The sequence below is a fragment of the Gigantopelta aegis genome, chromosome 4, assembly GCF_016097555.1.
Source record: "Gigantopelta aegis isolate Gae_Host chromosome 4, Gae_host_genome, whole genome shotgun sequence".
In the NCBI taxonomy this organism is placed as follows: Eukaryota; Metazoa; Mollusca; class Gastropoda; order Neomphalida; family Peltospiridae; genus Gigantopelta; species Gigantopelta aegis.
In genome coordinates, this window is record NC_054702.1 from 94,360,433 (window position 1) to 94,382,207 (window position 21,775).

General features: G+C 37.3%; 1 protein-coding gene across 4 annotated transcripts in view; it reads left to right on the forward strand.

Annotated features, from left to right (window-relative positions):
* Positions 1-21,318, forward strand: part of LOC121371463 — a 30,847-nt gene extending 9,529 nt beyond the window's left edge. Inside the window, exons 1-4 of one of the 4 annotated variants that reach the window (XM_041497376.1) lie at positions 6,985-7,132; positions 15,068-15,462; positions 18,296-18,425; positions 19,642-21,318. In XM_041497376.1, the coding sequence (XP_041353310.1) occupies positions 15,095-15,462; positions 18,296-18,425; positions 19,642-20,469 (1,326 nt within the window). In that variant the 5' untranslated portion in view covers positions 6,985-7,132; positions 15,068-15,094 and the 3' untranslated portion in view covers positions 20,470-21,318. Of the gene's footprint in view, positions 1-6,984; positions 7,133-11,180; positions 11,413-15,067; positions 15,463-18,295; positions 18,426-19,641 lie in introns of those variants that run through there. The other 3 variants (XM_041497375.1, XM_041497372.1, XM_041497373.1) reach the window with 3 other exon arrangements.
* Positions 21,319-21,775: the final 457 nt, after the last annotated feature.

The following is a 21,775-nucleotide window of genomic DNA, read 5'->3' on the forward strand; positions in this document are numbered from 1 at the left end:
GTGCTTCTCGACTGGTGTATCAGGGGATGTGGTATGTTCTGCTTTGTTGAAAAGTCTATATAAAAGAGTCCGTGCTAGTGATTGGAATACAAGTAAGTAGTGTACGTGGTGTCAGCGGTGTAACACGCTAGAACCAGAGATACGTGTAATCGTCAGACACCTATTTTCGTCGATTAAATAACCCTCACCTGTTGAATGAAGAAATGCATGTGAAACATATTGATATGCTATCCCCAAATTCGTATAAACCGCTTTGACAAACTACTTATACTTTGGCAAAGAATATAATGAAATAATATTGTACTTTTATCCACTTCTGGTAAAATAAAAATAACAGATACAGCTCGAATATTGCTATAGTTATACGTCGCATTGTATGGATTGTTTTTTTAATGTTGATAGCCAAACTAGTGTATTCTATATATAGCTAGTGTACCATAATCGAACAGTTGTTTTCTAAGTATGTTGTGTTGTGCACGTATACGAAGCGGTTATCACAAATATCCTTAATCATTTCATGAGTTACGTATTTAGCAGTTAGCGTTACATGTTTCTTTAGACTGTTATATTCAGTTCGTAATAGCCGATGCATTATGTGTATTATATTATACACTGCTGGTAAAAGCAAATCCAAAATATATACAGATCAAATAGTTCTACAGTTATACTTCACAGTATATAGGTTTTTTTAATGTTGATAACCAAACCAGTGTATCATATATACGAAACAGAATTGTTCGTTGTGTTGTGCGCGTATGCCAAGCGTTTAGCACAAAAATTTAATGTCTTTAATCATTTCATGAGATACGTATTTAGAAACTAATATTGCACGTTTCTTTAGACTGTTTTATTCTGTTCGTAATGCAGACGTTAAATTCACACAAACATCAATAAGTCAACGCATCGATTTAATCTTAAAATAGCCGACGCCTTACAAAGATGTCTGTGAGTGTTGAGATTATTGGGTGTAGTATTCCAAATTTGAGTCAATCATTGTCACAAGTTGCTGCAAGTACATGTATAGGGCTGCTTATTAGTTACATCCCACGCGTTCTAGAAAGAAACATCTAACAACCTGATATCAAAGTGCGAGCAGTGTGAATGTTCTTTCGTTGAAAAAAAAAAGGTTAGTGTGAGAGGAAAATGCCTTGTAGGCTCATTGCAGCCAGTATACTGTAACTGGTGTAACAAAGACCGTGATATGTACTATCCTGTCTGTGGGATCGTACATATCAAAGTTCCCTTGCTGGCAACTAAAAGGAGTAGCCCATGGAGTGACGGTAGGGAATTTCTTCTCTAGTTATCTGTGTCAGGACTTATAGATTGTGGTACCCCCATTATCACGGCTAGTGATATTCAATGTTGGGCTAGTAAATAACTACTATTGCCATGCCCGACGGCTAGTGATTTTGTTTTGGCCAAATGTTGCAGTTAAGTCTATTTTGTAAATATAAATATCCTGACCCCAACCCCTCAATGTTAGTGTTTCTAAGCTATAGATCATCCTTTAGGCGACATATCCGAATTTTACTATTATTTAGCAAAATTGTATTAACTAGTGAATTTTTAATCGTAGCCAGTAACTTTTTAAAATTACTGATCCCATGGCTAGCGGATTTAAAAAAATAAAATCTAGCAGCCCTATAGTGTGGTCCTTAACTATATGTCCGATCCATATAACATATAACCATAAATAAAGTCTTGAGTGCGTCATTAAACAAAACATGCCTTTCTTGTTTTCTTTCTACACTGTCGGTGGTTCATGTCTAGATGTCATCAGTGTGAAAACAGAAGCAAATAAAACATTTCAGTAAAACAGCTGTACTGTAATGACCATTTTAACCTATAAGAATTCATAAATCGTTAAACGAGGTGAAACCAAAATCTTGGCCACCATTGAATGGCATCAGCATGGTTACTTGCATTGCTTATACTGATTTACATACTGCAGAGATTGTGTCATAAATTTATATTTTAACTGTAGTGCCTGCATCCGATTAATGTTCAAACACACTGTCCTAGGCACACTTCGGTTGTCTGTGCAAAACCGAAGGTTAGCGATTAACTGTTAATGCTTAAAGAAAGAGAGAAGTCTGTGTAGTGGCCGTACATCTCCACATTCACCCGTTAAAACGCAATGTGGATACCGATACCAGGATGCGATCCCAGTACCTATCAATGTCCGATGGCTTAACCACTATGGCACTAAGACAGGCTGGTGTCGTTAGACCAAATCAAACCGGTTTTCTTTCTTTCTTTTTTTTTTTCTTTTTCACTTGCCCATATCCAGTAAGTTCTGTTATCTTCGCCAGTTCAAGGTGTCGACAGTAAAATATGAAGACCTTCTGGTTAGATTAATCTATGTCAGCTTGGTTTACTGGCCTGTTTTTTGGATGATTATGGCCCTTAGATGGCACCACCATCAGCCTTTCCACTAATATCAAATGTGTTTCTCCTCGCCATGCTAAGAAGTATTTCGTCACATCTTGAAGCACCAAGACGTAGCAAATGAGGTGCATTCAGATTAGAGGCCGCTGATGGCAGCTATAAAACGCAATGTGTAACAAAACATAAATTGAAAAAAAAATGTCCTAGAAATTCCATAGCACTTTAATAATTTATAGCTGTAGTGCCGGATGCTACGTAATGAATGTGTTTCCGATCAATAAATATCACAAGCTGCAATATGTTGGCTATCAATAAATATTAAGATGTTATATGTCGACATGGATATATGTCATAAATATATCAGCTATAAATATATGTCAAAAGCTTAAATGGGTCCGCTATGAATATAATATAATGTCACTTGTTGACATATATGTAAACCGATTATGAAATGTAAATATCAAGCTGAAGTATGTCAGCCATAATGGATAAATGTTTCAAGATTGAAATGTGGATGTCATTAAAGTACTAGTATATGTCAGGCTAGTTTTGAAAATCAGTCATTAATAAATGTCAGAAGCTGAAATATGCTCGTGATCGATAAAGGTAACACAAAATTAGAAGAAGAAATATGTCAGCAGTCGATAGATGTTACAAGTTAAATCTGTTGTCGATCAATAACTGTCAAAAACTTAAAGCAGACAATGATCAATAGTGTCAAAAGATGAAGTACATAACAATGTACGCTCGTATATGTCAAAAGCGGAAATACGCTGGCAGTGAAATTATAGTTATTAGAATAATATCGAATATTGCCCTTTGTCAATACGGTTTTTATATTTCGGTTGTGAATAATACAAAGATGCGTCAGATTCGCAAAACAAACAAACCGAAGAAACATATTGTGATGGATATCCATTATGCTAAACGCTCATCATAAAGTCATTTATCAGAGATTTGCCATGTGTTGTGTTTGTCTAGCAGTTATGAACAGTGAAGGGTTATTCCGGAATTACTGTTTGCTTGCCACTCGTGTAGCATTGTTCAAATGTGAATTACGATATTGTAAATGTGTACTCGTTTTCACTCATTTCCCATCATTCTCCACCACGACAAGCCGGCACACCAGCTGTACCCGAATATTGTGGAATACTCATTTGTGTTTCACTCCACTTGGCAAATACTGCACTGCTGACTGTAAATACAACCCTATGCATTATTAATTTCAGGAGCCTTAACAGTATCGATTTTGATTTGTGCTGGTACAAAAACATGCTAAAATTGTCCGACACTGCGTGTGCTAAATAAGTACTAGTAATTTAGAATGCCTAGATACCAGTGATTGGATAAGGCTTTAAACGTTAATATTACTTTATACTTTAATTGACGCATAAAACTTGTAAAAATGTAATTATATCGATTTTTCAGACTCCTATCACACTTGGTAATTTGACATATAGTCTTAAAGAGGAAACCCGCTACATTTTTTTCATCAGTAGCAAGGGATCTTTTATATCCACCATCCCACAGACAGGATAGCACATACCACGGACTTTGATATACCAGGCGTGGTGCACTGGCTGGAACGAGAGATAGCCCAATGGGCCCACCGACGGGAATCGCTCCCAGACCGACAGCGCATCAAGCGAGTGCTTTACCACTGGGCTACGTTCCGCCTCCTAATAAACAACAACCCCCACCACTCCACCCCCCAAAAAGCCCAAGCAAAACAAAAATGACGTAAAATGTCACGATACATGTTTGCCTCCATTAGAGATGTATATTTTCTAGGTGTCTACATAATCCCGTTGTTAGTCCAGTTAGAGAGAAGCTTGATTATTGGGTTTCAAGTCAATAGTATAGTATTAGTATTAGATACGGACCAAGCCACGTGACCACTATGAATATACTAAGACACAATCCGAGTTAATTCCTTTCCCGATTTCCACCTATCGACTTATTACACTTGGAGTTTGAAAAGCATTGATACATTTTTTTTTAAATCATAAATCTCTGCACATGGGCGAGCTACTCGTATATCAATATTGTCTGGTATACTTGGCTGGGTCTGCACGTTAAACATTCTTTCGTTTGACCCAGGCTAGACACTTGCAACAAAACAAACTTTTTTAATTAAGTCTTATCCAGTGTTATTTCTTAATGAGTCTCGAGTATCATAAAGGCTAAAAAAAGGAGAGTGAAGAACGAGAAGAGAACTATTCCCTAGCACAATGATTTAGTGTGTATTGAGCACTACATACACTCCATATATCACAGAGGTGGTTTGTGTGCTTTTCTAGCGCAGTATTGTGGATGTGCTTTAATCAACGGTCTCAGACACACGTTAAACTGCACTGTGTTACGAGCTGCATCTAGCGGCATTGTGATATTTCATTTCATTTCAACTTATGTTCGTGCTAATATCTAATTAAGGCTCAAGCACGCTGTCCTCAGCACACACCTCAGCTATCTGGGCTGTCTGTCCAGGACAGTGGGTTTGTGGTTAGTGGGAGAGAAGAGGGTGTAGTGACCTTACACCTACCCACTGAGCCCTTACAGGATTTGTGAACAGCGTCTAAATATTGTAATTGTGTAAATATATGATGCCAAATATAACTAAAAAAAAACTAAAAACAAATATATACAAATTTATTTCACTACTTAAAAGCAGTACAATTCGTAATTCTGATATCGTTGGGAAATATGCATATTTTACCGGCAAAAATCGGCAATTTCCGTGATGACGTCAGAGACGCTGTCCAACCGTGAACCGCTATTCAATAGCCTATTGAACTCGCTCTAAGTTGGAGCCTATACCGGGCTGCGAACCCTGTACCTATCGGCCTGTAATCCGATGTCTTAATCACTGCGCCACCGAGGCCGATGCATTGTCATAAGCAGTACTGTTGTATTAGGGCTTTGTGTTGTGTTACCTCTTAACTTAAATGCTATCCATGTTTGCATTAATTTTGCAATCATGCAACGATTTCGTACAACTGTCTCTGGATTCTGTTTTAGTCAGATGTACGGTTTCGAATATGCCATGGTATTTGTAGGTTTTATTTATTAGCAGAAGATATTATTAAACTAATTATGTGAGAGAAAAAGACGACTTTATTAAGCCTGTACTTCTAAGTATTGCTTAGGGGTGGGATTTAGCTCAGTCGGTTGAGTGCTCGCATAAGGTGCTTGCGTCGTAGGGTATTGTTTTTTCTCGTTCCAACCAGTGCACCACAACTGGACAAAGGCCGTGGTATTTGCTTTCCGGTCTGTAGGAAAGTGCATACAAAAGATTCCTTGCAGCATTAGGAAAGATGTAGCGATCTTCTCCTGATGACTACGAGTCCGAATAACCATATGTTTAACATTCAATAGCTGATGATTAATTAATCAATGTGCTTCATTGGTGTCATTAAACAAAACAAACTTTAACAAACGGCATTGTGATAAGCAGTACTGCAGCATTAGTGTCGCGTGTTGTGTTACCTCTTAACTTAAATGCTATCCGTGTCTGCATTAATTTTACAATCATACCACGATTTTGTACAACTGTCTCTGGATTCTGGTTTAGTCAGATGTACGGTTTCGAAAACGCCATGACATTCCTAGCTTTGATTTATTAGCACAAGCTATCACTAAACTAATTGAGTGAGAAAAGAATACGATTTTATTGAGCCTAGGTACCTGTATTTATTGCTTAGCGATTATAAAAAAAGAAAAGAAAGAAAGATACATTACTAAAAAGCAACATCACTATTACATTAAATTATTATGTGCTATCAAGCATTACTGTTTCCAGCTGGGTTTGATCATTAATAAGCGAGACGGCCATGACGCCCGTAATGACACCAGAGGACGCCACTAACTGCACGACGTCTTCACAGCAATTACGATCAGAAAATAATTAACACTCTTCGCAGTTCATTTTAGCTGTTCCGGTGAAAATTGGTTATTACGCAAGATTACTGACGTAAAATGTCCTCAGAGCTGCCATATCGATACATACTGTAGGTGATGCCGAGATTTGTCCTTTTGTGTCGACGTTAACACAGTCTGTACGTGGTTCTGTGATACGTCCACTCGTATTGACGTTAACACCAATTCTGGACGAGTGTTGATCATGAAAGGACGGCCAAGATCTTAAGACTGTCTGTAGGCCACGCAAGCAGTGTTGATGTTCAGGATTGCTGACTGTACAAAACTATGTGTGGAACATGCAAGGAGCATGTCCGCAAACAAACAGGTTTTAATTTGAAACATGGCACGTCTCATCGAGTTGTTTAAGGTAGAAATTAAGTGAACCTCACGCCATCCTTTCAAAGGTCCCAACAAGCGAAACGCAGCACAGATTGACACAATCGTTGGATGCGTTCGAGCGATTCATTAATTTGCAGATGGAATGGAAGTTACACACTGGCCGGTGTTTGACGATATGATATTTAGTTTGTTCGCCAATCCATCCGCAAAGCAGTTATCATCTCGTTTGAGCGCCTAAACATCGCTCGGCGTGATTTAACCTGTGGGAAAAACACACACGTTTAAAGCGAACACAAATACACTCTGGAATATTACCCATCTTTATGGAATTTATTGATGGTCGCAAACAAATATCCTCCTTTCCAAGTAAACATAAAAGAGAGAATTTTTTAGCAACCTTCGCTCAGGGCTATTACGGGTTCGTTGCAATATTTCACCTGCTGTTGGCTTTGAAGGACTGTTCTTGTTTTCTCTGATTTGCCGCTAGGTAAGTATTACCAACTAATTAGAATTGTGCTAATAAAGCATGGACTTTAACGGATGTGTATAATAATTCTAAACCATGTGCAGCCAAGCGTCACGTTGCTTTTATTTTATTGATCTACGGCTTTAAGAACGCGCGGACGTTACAAATGAAACGTTGTCCAAGCCACATTGTTTGGACTGACGCATGGAGGATCCCAATTGATCTAGACCGTAGATAATTAATTAATTCCCTTCGTTGCAACTTTACTGCCGATTGCCGCTGTGCAAATGGCAAGCGTAAAATATTTTAGATTATTTGACAGTTCTAAGCGAAAGAGTAGTTGTTGTTTTTTCTTTATGGGACATGAGTTATAACAAACGAGCGCAAGTACGTCGTAGACATGCATTTCGTTAGTGTTATTTATATGTTTGTATTTTATGTTAGTCTGACATTTAGATATTTAAAAAGCACAGGCAAATAGACAAACAAAAATATTATACTTACAAAAGTAATATCCATAAAAAAAGTAGGAAATTATGAAACTGAAATATTTCTGAAAACCTGTCATTTATGAATGCTGTCAAATATGCAAAACTATGTACATCGCAATTCTTCTGCTTTACTTAATTTGCAAGCCATATTACAGTCCTTCAATCTACGTCATAAAATAATATATACGTACATTTGAAGTAAATACCTGATGAATATCTTGTTTTGTCATTGTTCATAATAGATAGAACTGTTTGCAAATTTTAATTTGTTTGTGAACACCTGTAAATCAAATAATACTATAGTGTTTTTCATTCAGTGTTTTTTTTTTTTTTTTAAATACGCCTATATTCAACAAACCCTACACCTACGTCGTCTACGACGGTCTTTGACGTCAGTTGAAATTCTGTTAGATTCGTAGAATGTGCTGTCAAGTATATGCCATTACAGATTTCCATTTGAATCTCAGACCAAAACAGCCACATTGCTCAAGTGTAAATGCAATTTGCCGTGTGCAGTTCTTGGCAAGTTAAATAACGTTCGTACAAACTAAAAATTACTTTAGTACAAACTAATATTACAATGCGGGTGTCAAGTTGTATAATATTTTGTGTTTTATATTCATTATTTGATTTTAAGGTAGAATAGATTTCAAATGGTTGCAGTTATGAATAATGTCATAAAATTGTGAATATATGCATATTTGATTTGTGACATGTACAGTTTGCGACATCTAGTAAGTACAATACTTTGGTATTGTCTCATAATACGATTATTTAATCTGTCATATGACATGATAATGGCATAATAGCTACATTGATCCTAGATAATACGAGTTTAGTGTCCTACAGCCGCTAAGAAAACAGATTTTTTTTTTGACGACGACACCTCGACAGAGTTTAAACTTCGGCTATTTGGCGTCTAACATAATACTGGTTAGTTTGACTCTTGATCCAGGGCATTCAGGGCTCGCCATATTCCATTGTCAAATTAGGAAGTTGCTAATTCATATACAAACATTGGCTAATAAAATGTTCTTGAAATTACTGCCTCGGTGGCGCAGTGGTTAAGCCATGGAACTACAGGCTGGCAGGTATAGAGTTGGCAGCCTGGTACCGGCTCCAACCCAGAGCGAGTTATTAAGGGCTCAGTGAGTAGGTGTAAAGCCAGTACACTCTCTTTGCTCTCACTAACCAACTTACAACTAACCCACTGTCCGAGAGAGAGAGAGAGAGAGAGAGAGAGAGAGAGAGAGAGAGAGAGAGAGAGAGAGAGAGAGAGAGAGAGAGAGAGAGAGAGAGAGAGAGAGATAGATTGATTAAACTTACTGCCATCACATAGACTACTCCTAATAACGTAATAAGGAATCTTTTATGTACACTTTCCGAAAGGCAGCACACGGGTTTTAAAGTACTTGTTGTGGGTTATTGGTTGGGATGGAGAAAAGAGAAAAAGAATCTATTCAGCTATCGTACCTAGTGAATGTTCTGCCACCGTGATACACTCTGCCCAGAGCCATAGAAACTACTTCATTTGATTAGTAATTAGAAGTCTTTGATCGTTTGTGCACCTTCCAGTAGACAATATAGCACAAACCATAACCTATCATGCATAAACCCAGTTTGGTGATATCTTAAAGCATAGTCAGTGTTTCTTTGTCATTATTTGACATCGGAAACAACCAAATCGTTTCACTTCAATGCTATTACCACCCTATAAACACACTTATGTTCTTCTTTGTGTGTTATTTGGCTTGCTTCTCGTTACAGATATTTATTTAACTGACTACAAACTAGATTAACTGGAAATAATCAATCAGGGTTCTTCCTACTCTGGCCTGGCTACTGTTAGGGTATGTAGAGTTAACCACGTTCCCACCAGGGAGTGACAATGTTTCACGCTACAGAGAATAATCAATTTAAATCCACTTTTTCTCACTTCAAAAGAAATGGGAAATATGTTAGAGGTTTTTTTTTAACCCTTTCCTTTCGTGACTACTGGTTAGCAGAGTGAACCTTTTTTTTGTAAATCAGATTTAACATTTAAATTGTTATAAAAGCGAAACCTTCACAATATAGTGGAGGAGTAAATTAATGTTCTATCAGATGTGGAAATTTACTGTCTTTTTTGTATTCTGTGTCCTATTTAGAAAGAAATGTTCCGTGAAAGGTTGTAACTCTGATTTAAAATTCAAATTGTTAAAAAAAAGCGAAACCTTCACAGTATAGTGGAAGAGTAAATTAATTTTCTATGAGATGTGGAAATTTACTGTCTTTCTTGTGTGTTTTTTGTCCTATTTTGAGAGAAATGTTCCGTAAAGGGTTGTAACTCTTAAAGAACGTGTCAACTGGACGTAAAAGTAATCAGGCGTGAGAGATAACGTCAGCGCCATGATTGATTTAGACTGGCCGTCAGGTCGTACATCACAGGCGAACGGTGGCAGTCGTTGCCCGGAGATACATGCGAGTCGACAGTCTTCAAAAGCATGCTTTCGCAATCAAATGCATGACGGCGGTTTGCTTAAAAGACTCCAGTCTAAATATCCATTAGCATTAATAGGGATTTATAATTAAAATCCCAACATCTCTTCCCCCAAAACGACCATATGTGGTCATATCGTGACTAAACGAGTTTGGGAATTTTGGACCCAGACGCTCGAGTTACAAGTCGCTAAGAGTAGTAATTAAGGAATGCGCATTAAAATTAAACGAACACATTTAAGGATTCCCTTGTTTCACAGCGGGATCCTCCGAGTCATTAAATTAACCACATTAAGACTCTTGTTGAAATATTGTCACGTCAATGGAAGAGACACCGCTGGCACTGAACTGAGGTACATGCTTAAAAGATGGAATAGACTTATTGTTCCTCACCCTCGTTCCAACAGTACTCAATATGTAATATGGCGTGATATATGTCCTGTCTATTTGGAATTTAATATAACAGATAGCCAGAGGTAAAACAAATAGCATGTTGCACTGAGCAAATTGTTGTGAAGCTTTCTAAACTTGTCAACTCGATTTGGTAGGCCTAGACAAGGTGGGAGTGGGGGTTGTGGTATTATGATTTCATTGTGGCAAAGCACAAGAGAGTAGACTGCAATATATTTCGCAATTAAATAATTAATGGCCAATTCAGGAGCATGACATTTTTTCCTACTGGGTTGAAACAAGGGTTGTGACGAAAATGTGTTGATTATCAGAAATAATATTTGGCTAACTATCAAGACATGTCTTAAGTACACCGAATACCTTCTAATGAAATACAATTTCCTTTCATATTTCATATTTCGTCTTGTGTTTTGTAATGAACCAATTTGTGACATTAAGTAAAAACAAAATGTCCTTATTACTAACCTTAAAAGGATTGTAACAGATGCAAAAACGCATATTAAACTGCTACATTGCGATTGTACTTTTTACGCAATCATTGCCACAGAAACACCCACAATTTGTGACACGTAGGCGTAAAATACATAAAGTGTCACCCATGTAGAGACATTCCTTGTCGACTAAAAGTATTTGACCAGTCAGATATGGAATTGCTAGCTAGTTACGTAACAGTATGTAACCGGTGCGATACTGGCGAATCGTCAGCTATAACCTATATAAAACGCCAGTTGAGTATAGCAGGAAACTGGCCCGCGGGTACGCTTGTGACATTTCGCGTTCAAAAGTATGCCTCGCTTAAAAATAATCCATGTCTGTGCATCGGAGGTGTGCCACGCATTTATTACAAGTCACATACTGAATATTCTGAACATGCTTTTGTCAGTAGGGATTAACGGAGATACAGAGAGGTAAGGCGTGCAGGTAACTCATAGGTGTACTGTATTTTAATATTATCATCTGTGTTCGTACGAAGTCGGTGCGTATTGTGTGTACAAAAAAAACCTAGTAGTTAATTAAGTATAATATAAAAGGTATTTAGCTCGTTTATATATATATATATATATATATATATATATATATATATATATATATATATATATATATATATATATATATATCATTGACACTAATGAGATGTAAACACTCCAAAATATATTATTTGTAGGTAGAAAGGTAAATATATTTTTGGAGTATGTACGGCGCATGTTAAAATTCGGAATAGTTACAAGCCACACAAATTGCTGGTATTGGTATCAGAAACGGTATTACATTCGAGTATGTATTTATCTTATACATAAAAGTATTTATATTAAATTTCGAAAATGTTTCTTCAAAATTTAGATATATATTAAAGTGGTAGTTATCGTTTAGAGTTAGACATCAATAGTAAATATATTAGTAAACTACATGTCACCTGTCACGCTCTGTGTGCACCATTGTGCTGTCTGAACATTTAGCGACACAATATGTTATTAACATTTAGATGTTAAATTTACATGTTTATTTATCGATAGAAAAAATAAATCAAACACGTTGCTTACTATTTGATTTTTTTTTTTTAAACCCTGACAAACACAAATCCGTTACCTATACATCATTTGTAATTAGATTGTCGTAATTGTTTTAAATGTTAAAAAGAGAGTGGTCAACATAAATATCAAACTATTATGTCGATTTGGTGTTTATTTATTTGAAATGTATTTATTTGTTTAGAGTGTATTTTCAGTTTGGATGAGGGTAGGAAGAAACAAATGTATTCTATAGAAGATAAGATGTGCACACAATTTTCAAAGGCTCCCACAATTTTACTAATAAGAAAGAAGTATATTTTTGTGAAATGTTTCATTGATGTGTTGAAACGTTTGCCTATTCACATTTCTGTTTTATAAGACCTCAAGCTGATAGTATCTCCAGTGTGTTGACTTTTCTCTGAATGTTTTATTAAGTGCGCTATGTCCCCGCGGTCCTGATCCCTAATACATTAACACAATATAGCATTACAATTATAAACAGACAATGACAGTTTCGAGACTGCTATTGTCACGTAACTGTATGTTTCCGGCTGGTATACTCGTTGTATAGAAATACTTAAATGAAAGGACACTGGTTATATAATATGTTTAAACATTATTCCACGTAGCCGTTTCACAACATTGTCCTCCTGTTTACATATGGAATTTGCGTAAATACCCTTCGTGTTTACTGAACGGTAATCCATATTATTGGTTATGGGTGGCTGTCAACACGAAGGCTGCAGACTCGATAGGGTTAAAACTCCACAACTTGACTGAAATGTTACAGACTTGTTTCTCCGACCGTTGAAGTGATAACGCATTTGTAACAGTTCTCTCTATTGCTTTGAACATGTCAGGTAAGTTTGGATAATTGTACACAGAGTGGGTGGGTGGAAATGGGATGGCTTTCATTTAGTTTCTGAATCCATGCTTATAAAACTATAGAGCCTAAGACTCAAATCTTTACTGACGTCAAACGGTTGCAATGTTGTTTGATATGGCTTTACCCTGACGTTGAAGTCTCAGACTGAGTTTAGACTCTAAAGATTTTATGAGCACGGGGCCTGTTCCAAGTTGATGATTTTAGATCAAGCAAAAGTCAAGGTTTGTTTTGTTTAACCACTCCACTAGAGCACACTGATTTATTAATGTCAAACATTTGGTAATTTTGATATATAGTCTTAGAGAGGAAATCCGCTACATTTTCCCTTAGTAGCGAGGGATTCTTTATATGTACCATCCCACAGACATGATAGCACATACCACAGCCTTTGATATACCAGTCGTTATGCACATCAAGCGATCGCTTTACCAGAGGGCTACATCCCGCTCTCATGACGTTGACTATCCTGCCTGTGGGAAGCACAAATAAAAGATCCGTTGCTGCTAATTGGAAAGAGTAGCCCATGTAGTGGCGACAGCGGGTTTCCTCTCAAAATCTGTGTGGTCCTTAACCATATGTCTGACGCCATATAACCGTAAATAAAATGTGCTGAGTGCGTCGTTAAATCAAACATTTCTTTCTTTCTCATGACGTTGAAGTCGCAGACACTACTAAATGTTTTAGTCTAGACGCTAAAGGTTTAATAAGCACGGGGCCTGTTCTAAGGTGATATTTTTGCTTCACGCAGGTATAAAATGTTTTTGAAATACACTTTTCTTCTTTTATTTTCCAAATAACATTTCAAATTTCAAAGGGTGTTGAACGAAGTGATATGGGTCATTAAACAAACAGTTCATTCCTTTCAGACAGACGGAAATCCAGAACGTTCTTTTCTATTTCAGCACGCTGTCATTTACGCGTTATCTAAAACATGATATAATTCAATCGACAAAACATAGTTATTAATTCAGATAAACTACTCTAATGAATTTAATTCTGTACTTGCTCAGTGATGCATCGGTTTCGAAACAATCGTTATAACGGGGGAAATACGAACGTACATAAATATGCTTTTATATTTATGTATACCCGTGTACCGTTATATGTTTATTTGAGGCAACAACAAAACGCCGATCGAAGACACACACACACGAACAACATTCATAATCTAATTAATATCGCATTGCCAATGAGATAATTTCTCCAGAGACACGGCGGTGGCATGAACAAAAGTAATCAGAACATACGTGCTGTGGTCGCCCAGGAATCGGCGAACATCAGTTGGACAAATTTAATTTAGTTCCTAAGCTCATTTTTTATATGATATAACGGCATGTTCAAAGTGGAAATCGATATGTTGACATGTTGATGTTGTCACTGCTACCTTCTGTCTATATATTTATCTTTCTATCTATCTGTCTCTCAGTCCGTCCGTCTGTCCGTCCGTCCATTTATCCATCCATCTGTTTTGTCTGACTGTCTGTCTGATTGTCTATCTATATATCTGTCTGTGTGGGTGTATATCTTTTTATATGTCTATCCGTCTATATGTCTGTCTATTTTTAAAATCAATCAGTCTATCTATCTATCTATCTATCTATCTATCTGTCTACTATTTTTTAATCAGTTTCCTCTCTGTCTTCCCTCTTCCTCCTTCCCTCCTTTCCCTCCTTTCCCTCCCCTCTCTCCCTCTCCCTCTCTCCCTCTCGCTCTCGCGATCTCGCTCTCGCTCCTCGGGTTACAATCTACGATACAATAATAAATTGTCTCTTTTATTACAACAGCTCACATAACCAATATTCCATATGCATTTGTACTGTTTAACATCCTTAATGTTCAGAAAAATAAGTATCATTATGACAAGCTAGAACACACGAGTACTAGTATTACATTCTGCATAGGAACATTAACTACGGAATATTAATTTCAAATAAAGTCTAAATACTAGAGCGTCAGATAACGCGATAAACCATACACATTATCGTTTTTCAGCGTTCTTTATTGGAAATCTGTGACGAATCGCAATTTATTTTGTATCATTAATTCCTTGTAATTCCTTGATTGAAACCATCCCAGTTGTGTGTCGGCTTCAGTAAACCTTTGTTGTTTTATGTTTGGATAATGACATCATTGCAGTTTGGTTTCACATGGTTTTACCTTTGTGCTTTTAATATTTCAGAATGGAGTCAGATTGAAGTAGAGTCCAATGACGACACCAGCGCTCCTACCAAGTTTTGACCATCTCGTGTCGATGGCGGAAAAACATCTTGATCCGCTTCTGGAATCCTTCTGGCGGAAATTCCCTTGTCCTCCGCCATGGAAGCCCAGCCTGTTGGAGAAAGTCAACTGGACTGGGTGTGTGGGCGAGAGTGTGGGGCAGCAGCTGAAGATGTTTATGGTTGACAAGTGTAGGCTAGACTTTGGTCACGACAACGCCTCTGACGGGACCGATGACGACCTTGGCGAGGAAATGGCTCCTGACCCCTGTGATATCTCATGCAAGGTCATGGTCGTGATGGCCTGTCTGCTTGTGTCGATCTGCTTTACGGCAGGTGTCGTCTACTTTTGCCGCAGGTGAGATGGATGTGTCACACTTAAATAGATCCAGATGACTAATTGCAAGTTTATGATCTGAACAACAAAACCGTAATACATTATCAGGGCCCTATCAATGCAAAGTCGAATGGGCATTTGGTAAAATAGTGGTTGATTCCATGAATCTCTATCAAGTGCCTTGTATATAAACATTGACACAAAGACTCTGTGTTAAATATACTTTCGGAACTAAAAAAGTAAATCCACTTTATCCTTACAGTCAATCATTTGTTGTAAAATTCACACAATATTCTACAACCAGTGCATAGTTGTAATTGATTCAGTTTCTTTATGTTTTTATTTTCTCCTCTAATCTCCCTCTACCCACACTTTTCTTAATTGTATATGATTTTTTAAGTAGGTCTGTTAACGGAATTGTCATATATTGTACTGTTACGTCTGATTGTAAATCTTTTAAACGGTCTTTAAATATGTATTGCTAGTGTTTATCAACATATTCTGTTCAAGCTAGGTGTGTTTGAAATCGTAATTGAACACGATCATTTAAAGAAACCGAAATTTACTCCATAGCTCATAACTGTATCTAGCAGAGGATAGGATATCGGAAATCGGGATACAATTATTCAGTCCCCTTATGTCCCTCAACCATCCATTAAAAAAGCTCATTTAGCATATTATAATTATAAAGCAAAATAAATTTATCTCATTACACAGATTGTTTTTTGTCTCCGCCCTGTTTGGCAGCAATGCGTTTGAAAGTCTTTTGATGTATGTCATTTGTGAGTGAGTCTGAGATATATAATGAAGTCTGCTTCCGTTTAAAGGAAAATGATAGCTATTAAGTATTATCCTGCTCTTCGGGTTAACTGGAGATTTATGGTTTCCTGAAGATTGTAATTATTTTTTAATACATGTGGGTCAAAACCAAATGGTGTAGAATCAAAAATATATTATATAGGCCTTTCTAGACTTAATGAATGTATGGATGGAATTAGGTAACCTATTATTTAAGAAAATATACCTAGTGCCTGCCTGTAATTAAAACTGAAATCAGAATAGTGCTAGTTGAGTTCTGAAATGGTAAATACTACAGACGTATGAAGAATCAGTTTGGTAGGCAGATATATGGCAGGCTCGTTCTGATAACATTCGCTAAGATCTCGCTAAGACAGACCAGTAAGAGTTTATACTGAACCTTAAAAGGACATATTATGAATTATTAATAAAACGAACGTGTCATTTATTCAATACAAAAAGGGTAGTTCATGATTTCACTTCCATAAAATTTGAGAGAGACTATTTGGTTTGTCGTTTTGTAAAAAAAGAAAAAAAGAAAAAAAAAAGAAAGAAAGAAAGAAAAGAAAAAACAGAAAAGCGCTGTGCAATAAGAGTAGTATTTGAGGCTTGCTTATTGTTTTTACGTGTCCGTATCCATTTAAGGTTCTGGCAGGTCCACGCCAAGCCAAATCTTTAACATGGCCATTGCTTAGGCTTGGGATAAAAGGGTATTTACCTTTAAGGGATTACTAATATTTTGGTGCACGTCCACCCCAAGCCAACTCTTTGGCATTGGCAGTGGTTGGGCTTGGGACCAGAAGGGTATTTACCTTTTGGGAGACAATTTTGATTTACTTAACCACAAAAAGAAAGAAAATTATTTGAGAGGATTACTGGCGTTGTTTTTGTCTCACCTAACACTAGTTATTACACAGTTTTAACGTAAACCTCACGAATACAAGAGACGCTATGTACAATATCAGATGATTCGCCTGATGCTCACACAATAATGATCATCACACCAAATACCCCAGCTGTCGGTCTTATCGGTGTTAGCTGGCACCACAACCACTCACATATAGCACTAACTTAAAGATTTGTGTTGCATAGCAACATTACGGGATGCATCCATTGCATCAGTTAGTCAATGCATTTTGGCTAATGCTTGCGACTTAACCAATATTTCTTATCGTTGTAAAGCATTGCGTCTGCACTCAACATGTCATTATTAATAACAAGCTGAAAGGTTTTAATGTAACACCAGTTTACAAAGGGCTTTATATCAACAGAAGGGAACTACTACTACTACTACTACTACTACTACTACTACTACTACTACTACTACTACTATTATTACTACTACTACAACTACTACTACTACTACAACTACTACTATTACTACTACTACTACTACTACTATTACTACTACTACTATTACTACTACTACAACTACTACTATTACTACTACTACTACTACTATTACTATTACTACTACTACTACTACTACTACTACTAGTGCTAATATCAACAGTACTACTACTACTACTACTACTACTATTACTGCTAGTGCTAATATCACCAGTACTACTACTACTACTACTACTACTACTACTACTTACTACTACTACTACTACTACTACTACTACTACTACTACTACTACTACTACTACTACTACTACTACTACTACTACTACTTCTTCTTCTACTACTACTACTACTACTACTACTACTAATAATAATAATAATAAAGGTGATGATGACGCTGTTGACAACGTCGATGATGATGCTGATGGTGGTGGTGGTGGTCGTCGTTGTCATATTTGTTATTTAAATATTTAAAAATAAACGTATTATCGGACCTAAAACATATCTCCATCCTAATGGATCATTTGTGGACTGAGGTTGGATTTGTTCCAAACTTGTTAACATGATGACGATGGGAGTCACTGTAATTATTATTTGATGCCTAATAGGTCTATTTCTATTATGTTTCACTATTCATGATTTGATTTAAATAAAGGAACAACTCTTATGTGTATTGACGTAAACGTAAAGTGTATTTATTCTGTTTCAGACGTGTCTCTATAAAAGCCCGCGCCACTGACCGAGACAGCCAGGAGTCGATCCAGTCGGAGCAGACGGACGTTAGACCGTACTCCAGCTGTCACTACGCCTCAGCACCTGTGATTGACAGGATAGAAGGGGTAGGTTTGCATATTAATAATCATATTATTTATCGAATCTGTTTGGAATGATCAGTAGAAGAACAGTTTATTGAGATACCAAAAAGGCCAAAACGATTACATGTATTTTGTTAATTGAAATGAAAATAGCAATAATTTGTTGTGGAAAATATAACTGTCGTTCGTCTATTTCCAAAAAAAATGATACAAATGTAACAACTAGTGAACGAAAACCTACAGTGTTTCTCACTTTCATATATCAGTTTGCACTTTGACATTATCTGTATGGTCCATAACCATTATGTATGACGGGGCGGGACGTAGCCCAGTGGGAAATCGTTCACTTGATGCAAGGTCGGTCTAGGATCGATCCCCGTCGGTGGACCCATTGGGCTATTTCTCATGCTAGCCAGTGCTCCACAACTGGTGTAACAAAGGCCGTAATATGTCCTATCCTGTCTATGGGATGGTGCATATAAACGAACACTTGCTGCTAATCGAAAAGAGTAGCCCATGAAGTGGCGATAGCGGGTTTCCTCTTTCAATATCTGTGTGGTCCTTAACCATATGTATGACGCCATATAACCGTAAATAAAATGTGTTGAGCGCGTCGTAAAATAAAATATTTCCATCATTCCTTCATTATGTAAGACGCCATTTAGCCGTAATTAAAATATCTTGAGTGTGTGTTAAGTAAAACATTCCTTCCACCCAATTACTCTTAAATAAGATAAATTAAATAGCTATTTCACCACAGAAAATATCCTAATATGTTGATGATGTTGACAGTGACGACGTTGAAACAGTTGCTCGTCTAAACAATATTGATGCGAGTTGCTCTGGAATCACATGTTGACGAGCATCAGTTAAAGCGGTAGCGGCAATTGATTCGATGCGCTAAGACGATTTCAAAAGCGCTTACCTTTGCATAGACTAGTATTTGGTCTGCTGCTCTGGTCTGGGATATGAAATGGGGACGGGATGGGGGTGGTCAATCGATCTTACTACTTATTACACGTCAAACGGGCGAAATCAAATTCCTTGTGATGTTTAGGTTTGATAGATATTAAACCTGTATTTCCCGTGGTATGTGTTGTCCTGATTGTTGGAATGTGTAGGCTGTTAATGGACAAATCTAAGACTATATATCAGAATTATCAAATGTTTAACATCTAGCAGCTGATGATTAAGAAATCAATGTTTTAAAAATATATTTTATTTCCTGTCTGTATTTCAGGATACTTCAGCCATACGTCTGGGTGACTTGATGATCAGTCAACCCGTGTGTGAACTTCCACCGAGTTTCTTCCCTTCCGCCGTCCTGTGGCCGCAGCAGCAGCAGCAGCTGCAGCAGCAGCAGCAGGAGCAGCAGCAGCAGCCTCGCAGTAGAAATGTCGACCTTGCCAAAAGGGAGCTTCCCGCTATACCACACATCTGTGACGACGTCGGCCACTACTACACCGAGTCCTCACACCCGTACGAATACATCGACGACTCGGACTCGGTGGGAGACAGACGGTTCAACAACTCCAGAGACGGGCACCACTTCTGTACCTGCGACTACGCCGGATACGGAAGTTCCGAAAGTAATAACAGTGACCCGGATGCGCTACGGATTCCTTTGAGAAGTGCGCAGAGGCGGAGTGTTTTAAATGAATCTGTTCCACAGAGGAATTACATACTGCAGCCCAATTTACTGGATTTGAACTCGGTTGTGCCGATGCCTCGAGAACGTACTTCGAGACACATATTTTACGAAGACGATAGAGATAGTTCCCCCCATGCTGAACATCGCTGTACCAGTTTTGTGCCAGCTCCTTCTATTCCACCGTCAGTGCCACCAAGACAAGCGAGGTCTAAAAACTATACGAGTCATTATGATGACGATTTCAAAGATTGTGATTTCATCAAACCGCGTGAGAATGACAGCAGGGGAGGAAGAGGTGATACGGAAACCCCAAAGACAAACAACATGGTTGACAACCTCTTGTGGTTGGATGACGAGTTGCAGTTTGACACTACACACAGACGATCTGTTAACCTAATGCCGGCTCAGTATTTATGACACATGACTGACAAAACTGTATATCTTGACATATTTGCTCAAATTATTCATGTGTCAGTTAAAACAATATGTGAAATTGTAAATGTTTGTTTTGAATACCAGTTCGCCTTAATATAATAGCATACAACATTGCGGTGAAATTAAAACGACCAAACTGTTAATTTGTCTTGTCATATCTCAGCACAAAAAAGTGTAGGGTATACCTTTACATGATCAAGAATCCATCATCTTTCTATATCATTGTCGACAGGTTGTTTTTTAAACAGTATAATACAAATCTCTTGTTGCTGCCAAAATCGATTGATTGCTAGTCCTGGTCAGATGGAATCATTTTATGAACGTGGAATACAATATGCTGTTAATAAAACTTCTGTTGCATAAAGCCATATCTCCTTTTTCACATTGACGGATTAGTGTGTGGAATTCAAGATAGTGATAACATAATCATTATTTTCCGAAAGATTCTGCTTATCTTGTCCTGTTTATACGGCTAGAATTAAAGAAACAACTCCTGTGAATGTCAAAGGAAACATACTGGGAATTTGAGAGTTTTATTAAATATTGGAATGTGCAGTGGAACACGGAAATTGTTGTTGAATATCGGGCTAGAGATTTTTAAAGCTATCTTAGCGCTACGAAATCGAAAAACCATCGTAGGCCTTATTATGACTTTACTGCAGAATGCGAAACAGTGACGTCATAGCTTACGATTGTGTTACGATTTCATAGCGCTGAGACAACTTCGAAACTATGGGCCCAGATTCATAGAGCATTACAGTTTTCAATAATAATACACTTTGAAGAATATGTCTTCGCTGTAAGACGTAACTTCATTCATACAGTGCCAAATTAAATAGTTAAACTGACACATTCACACGTTCTTTTTCTTTTCTTTCTTTTTAAAAAACTTTCAACGTTCCACTTTTGTAGCAGATAATTTTCATGAAGTACACTGCATTTGATTTTAAAATATGGTATAGATTTTGAACTATTTAAATACCATTTCATCTTTTATTTCTAAACTGTAACCCAGTCTCCAATAAGTACTCAAGTTTTTGTCGTTTTAAACTATTACACAATTTAAAAAAAAGAAAAAAGAAAGGCTTGCTGCCAGATTGTAATTACTGAATATCCACAACGCAACAATTATTACAGAAAAAAACACTATTGCCCAAAAGGCGCCATCTTAACAAGCCATTGATTTTGTTTTCAACCCGTTTCTGCACGGGCCCTGGGCTGAGCTGAGCAGTATGTATACGTTTGACAGTTGTGACGAGGAGAAAACAGTCCCTGCCCCCGGGCATGC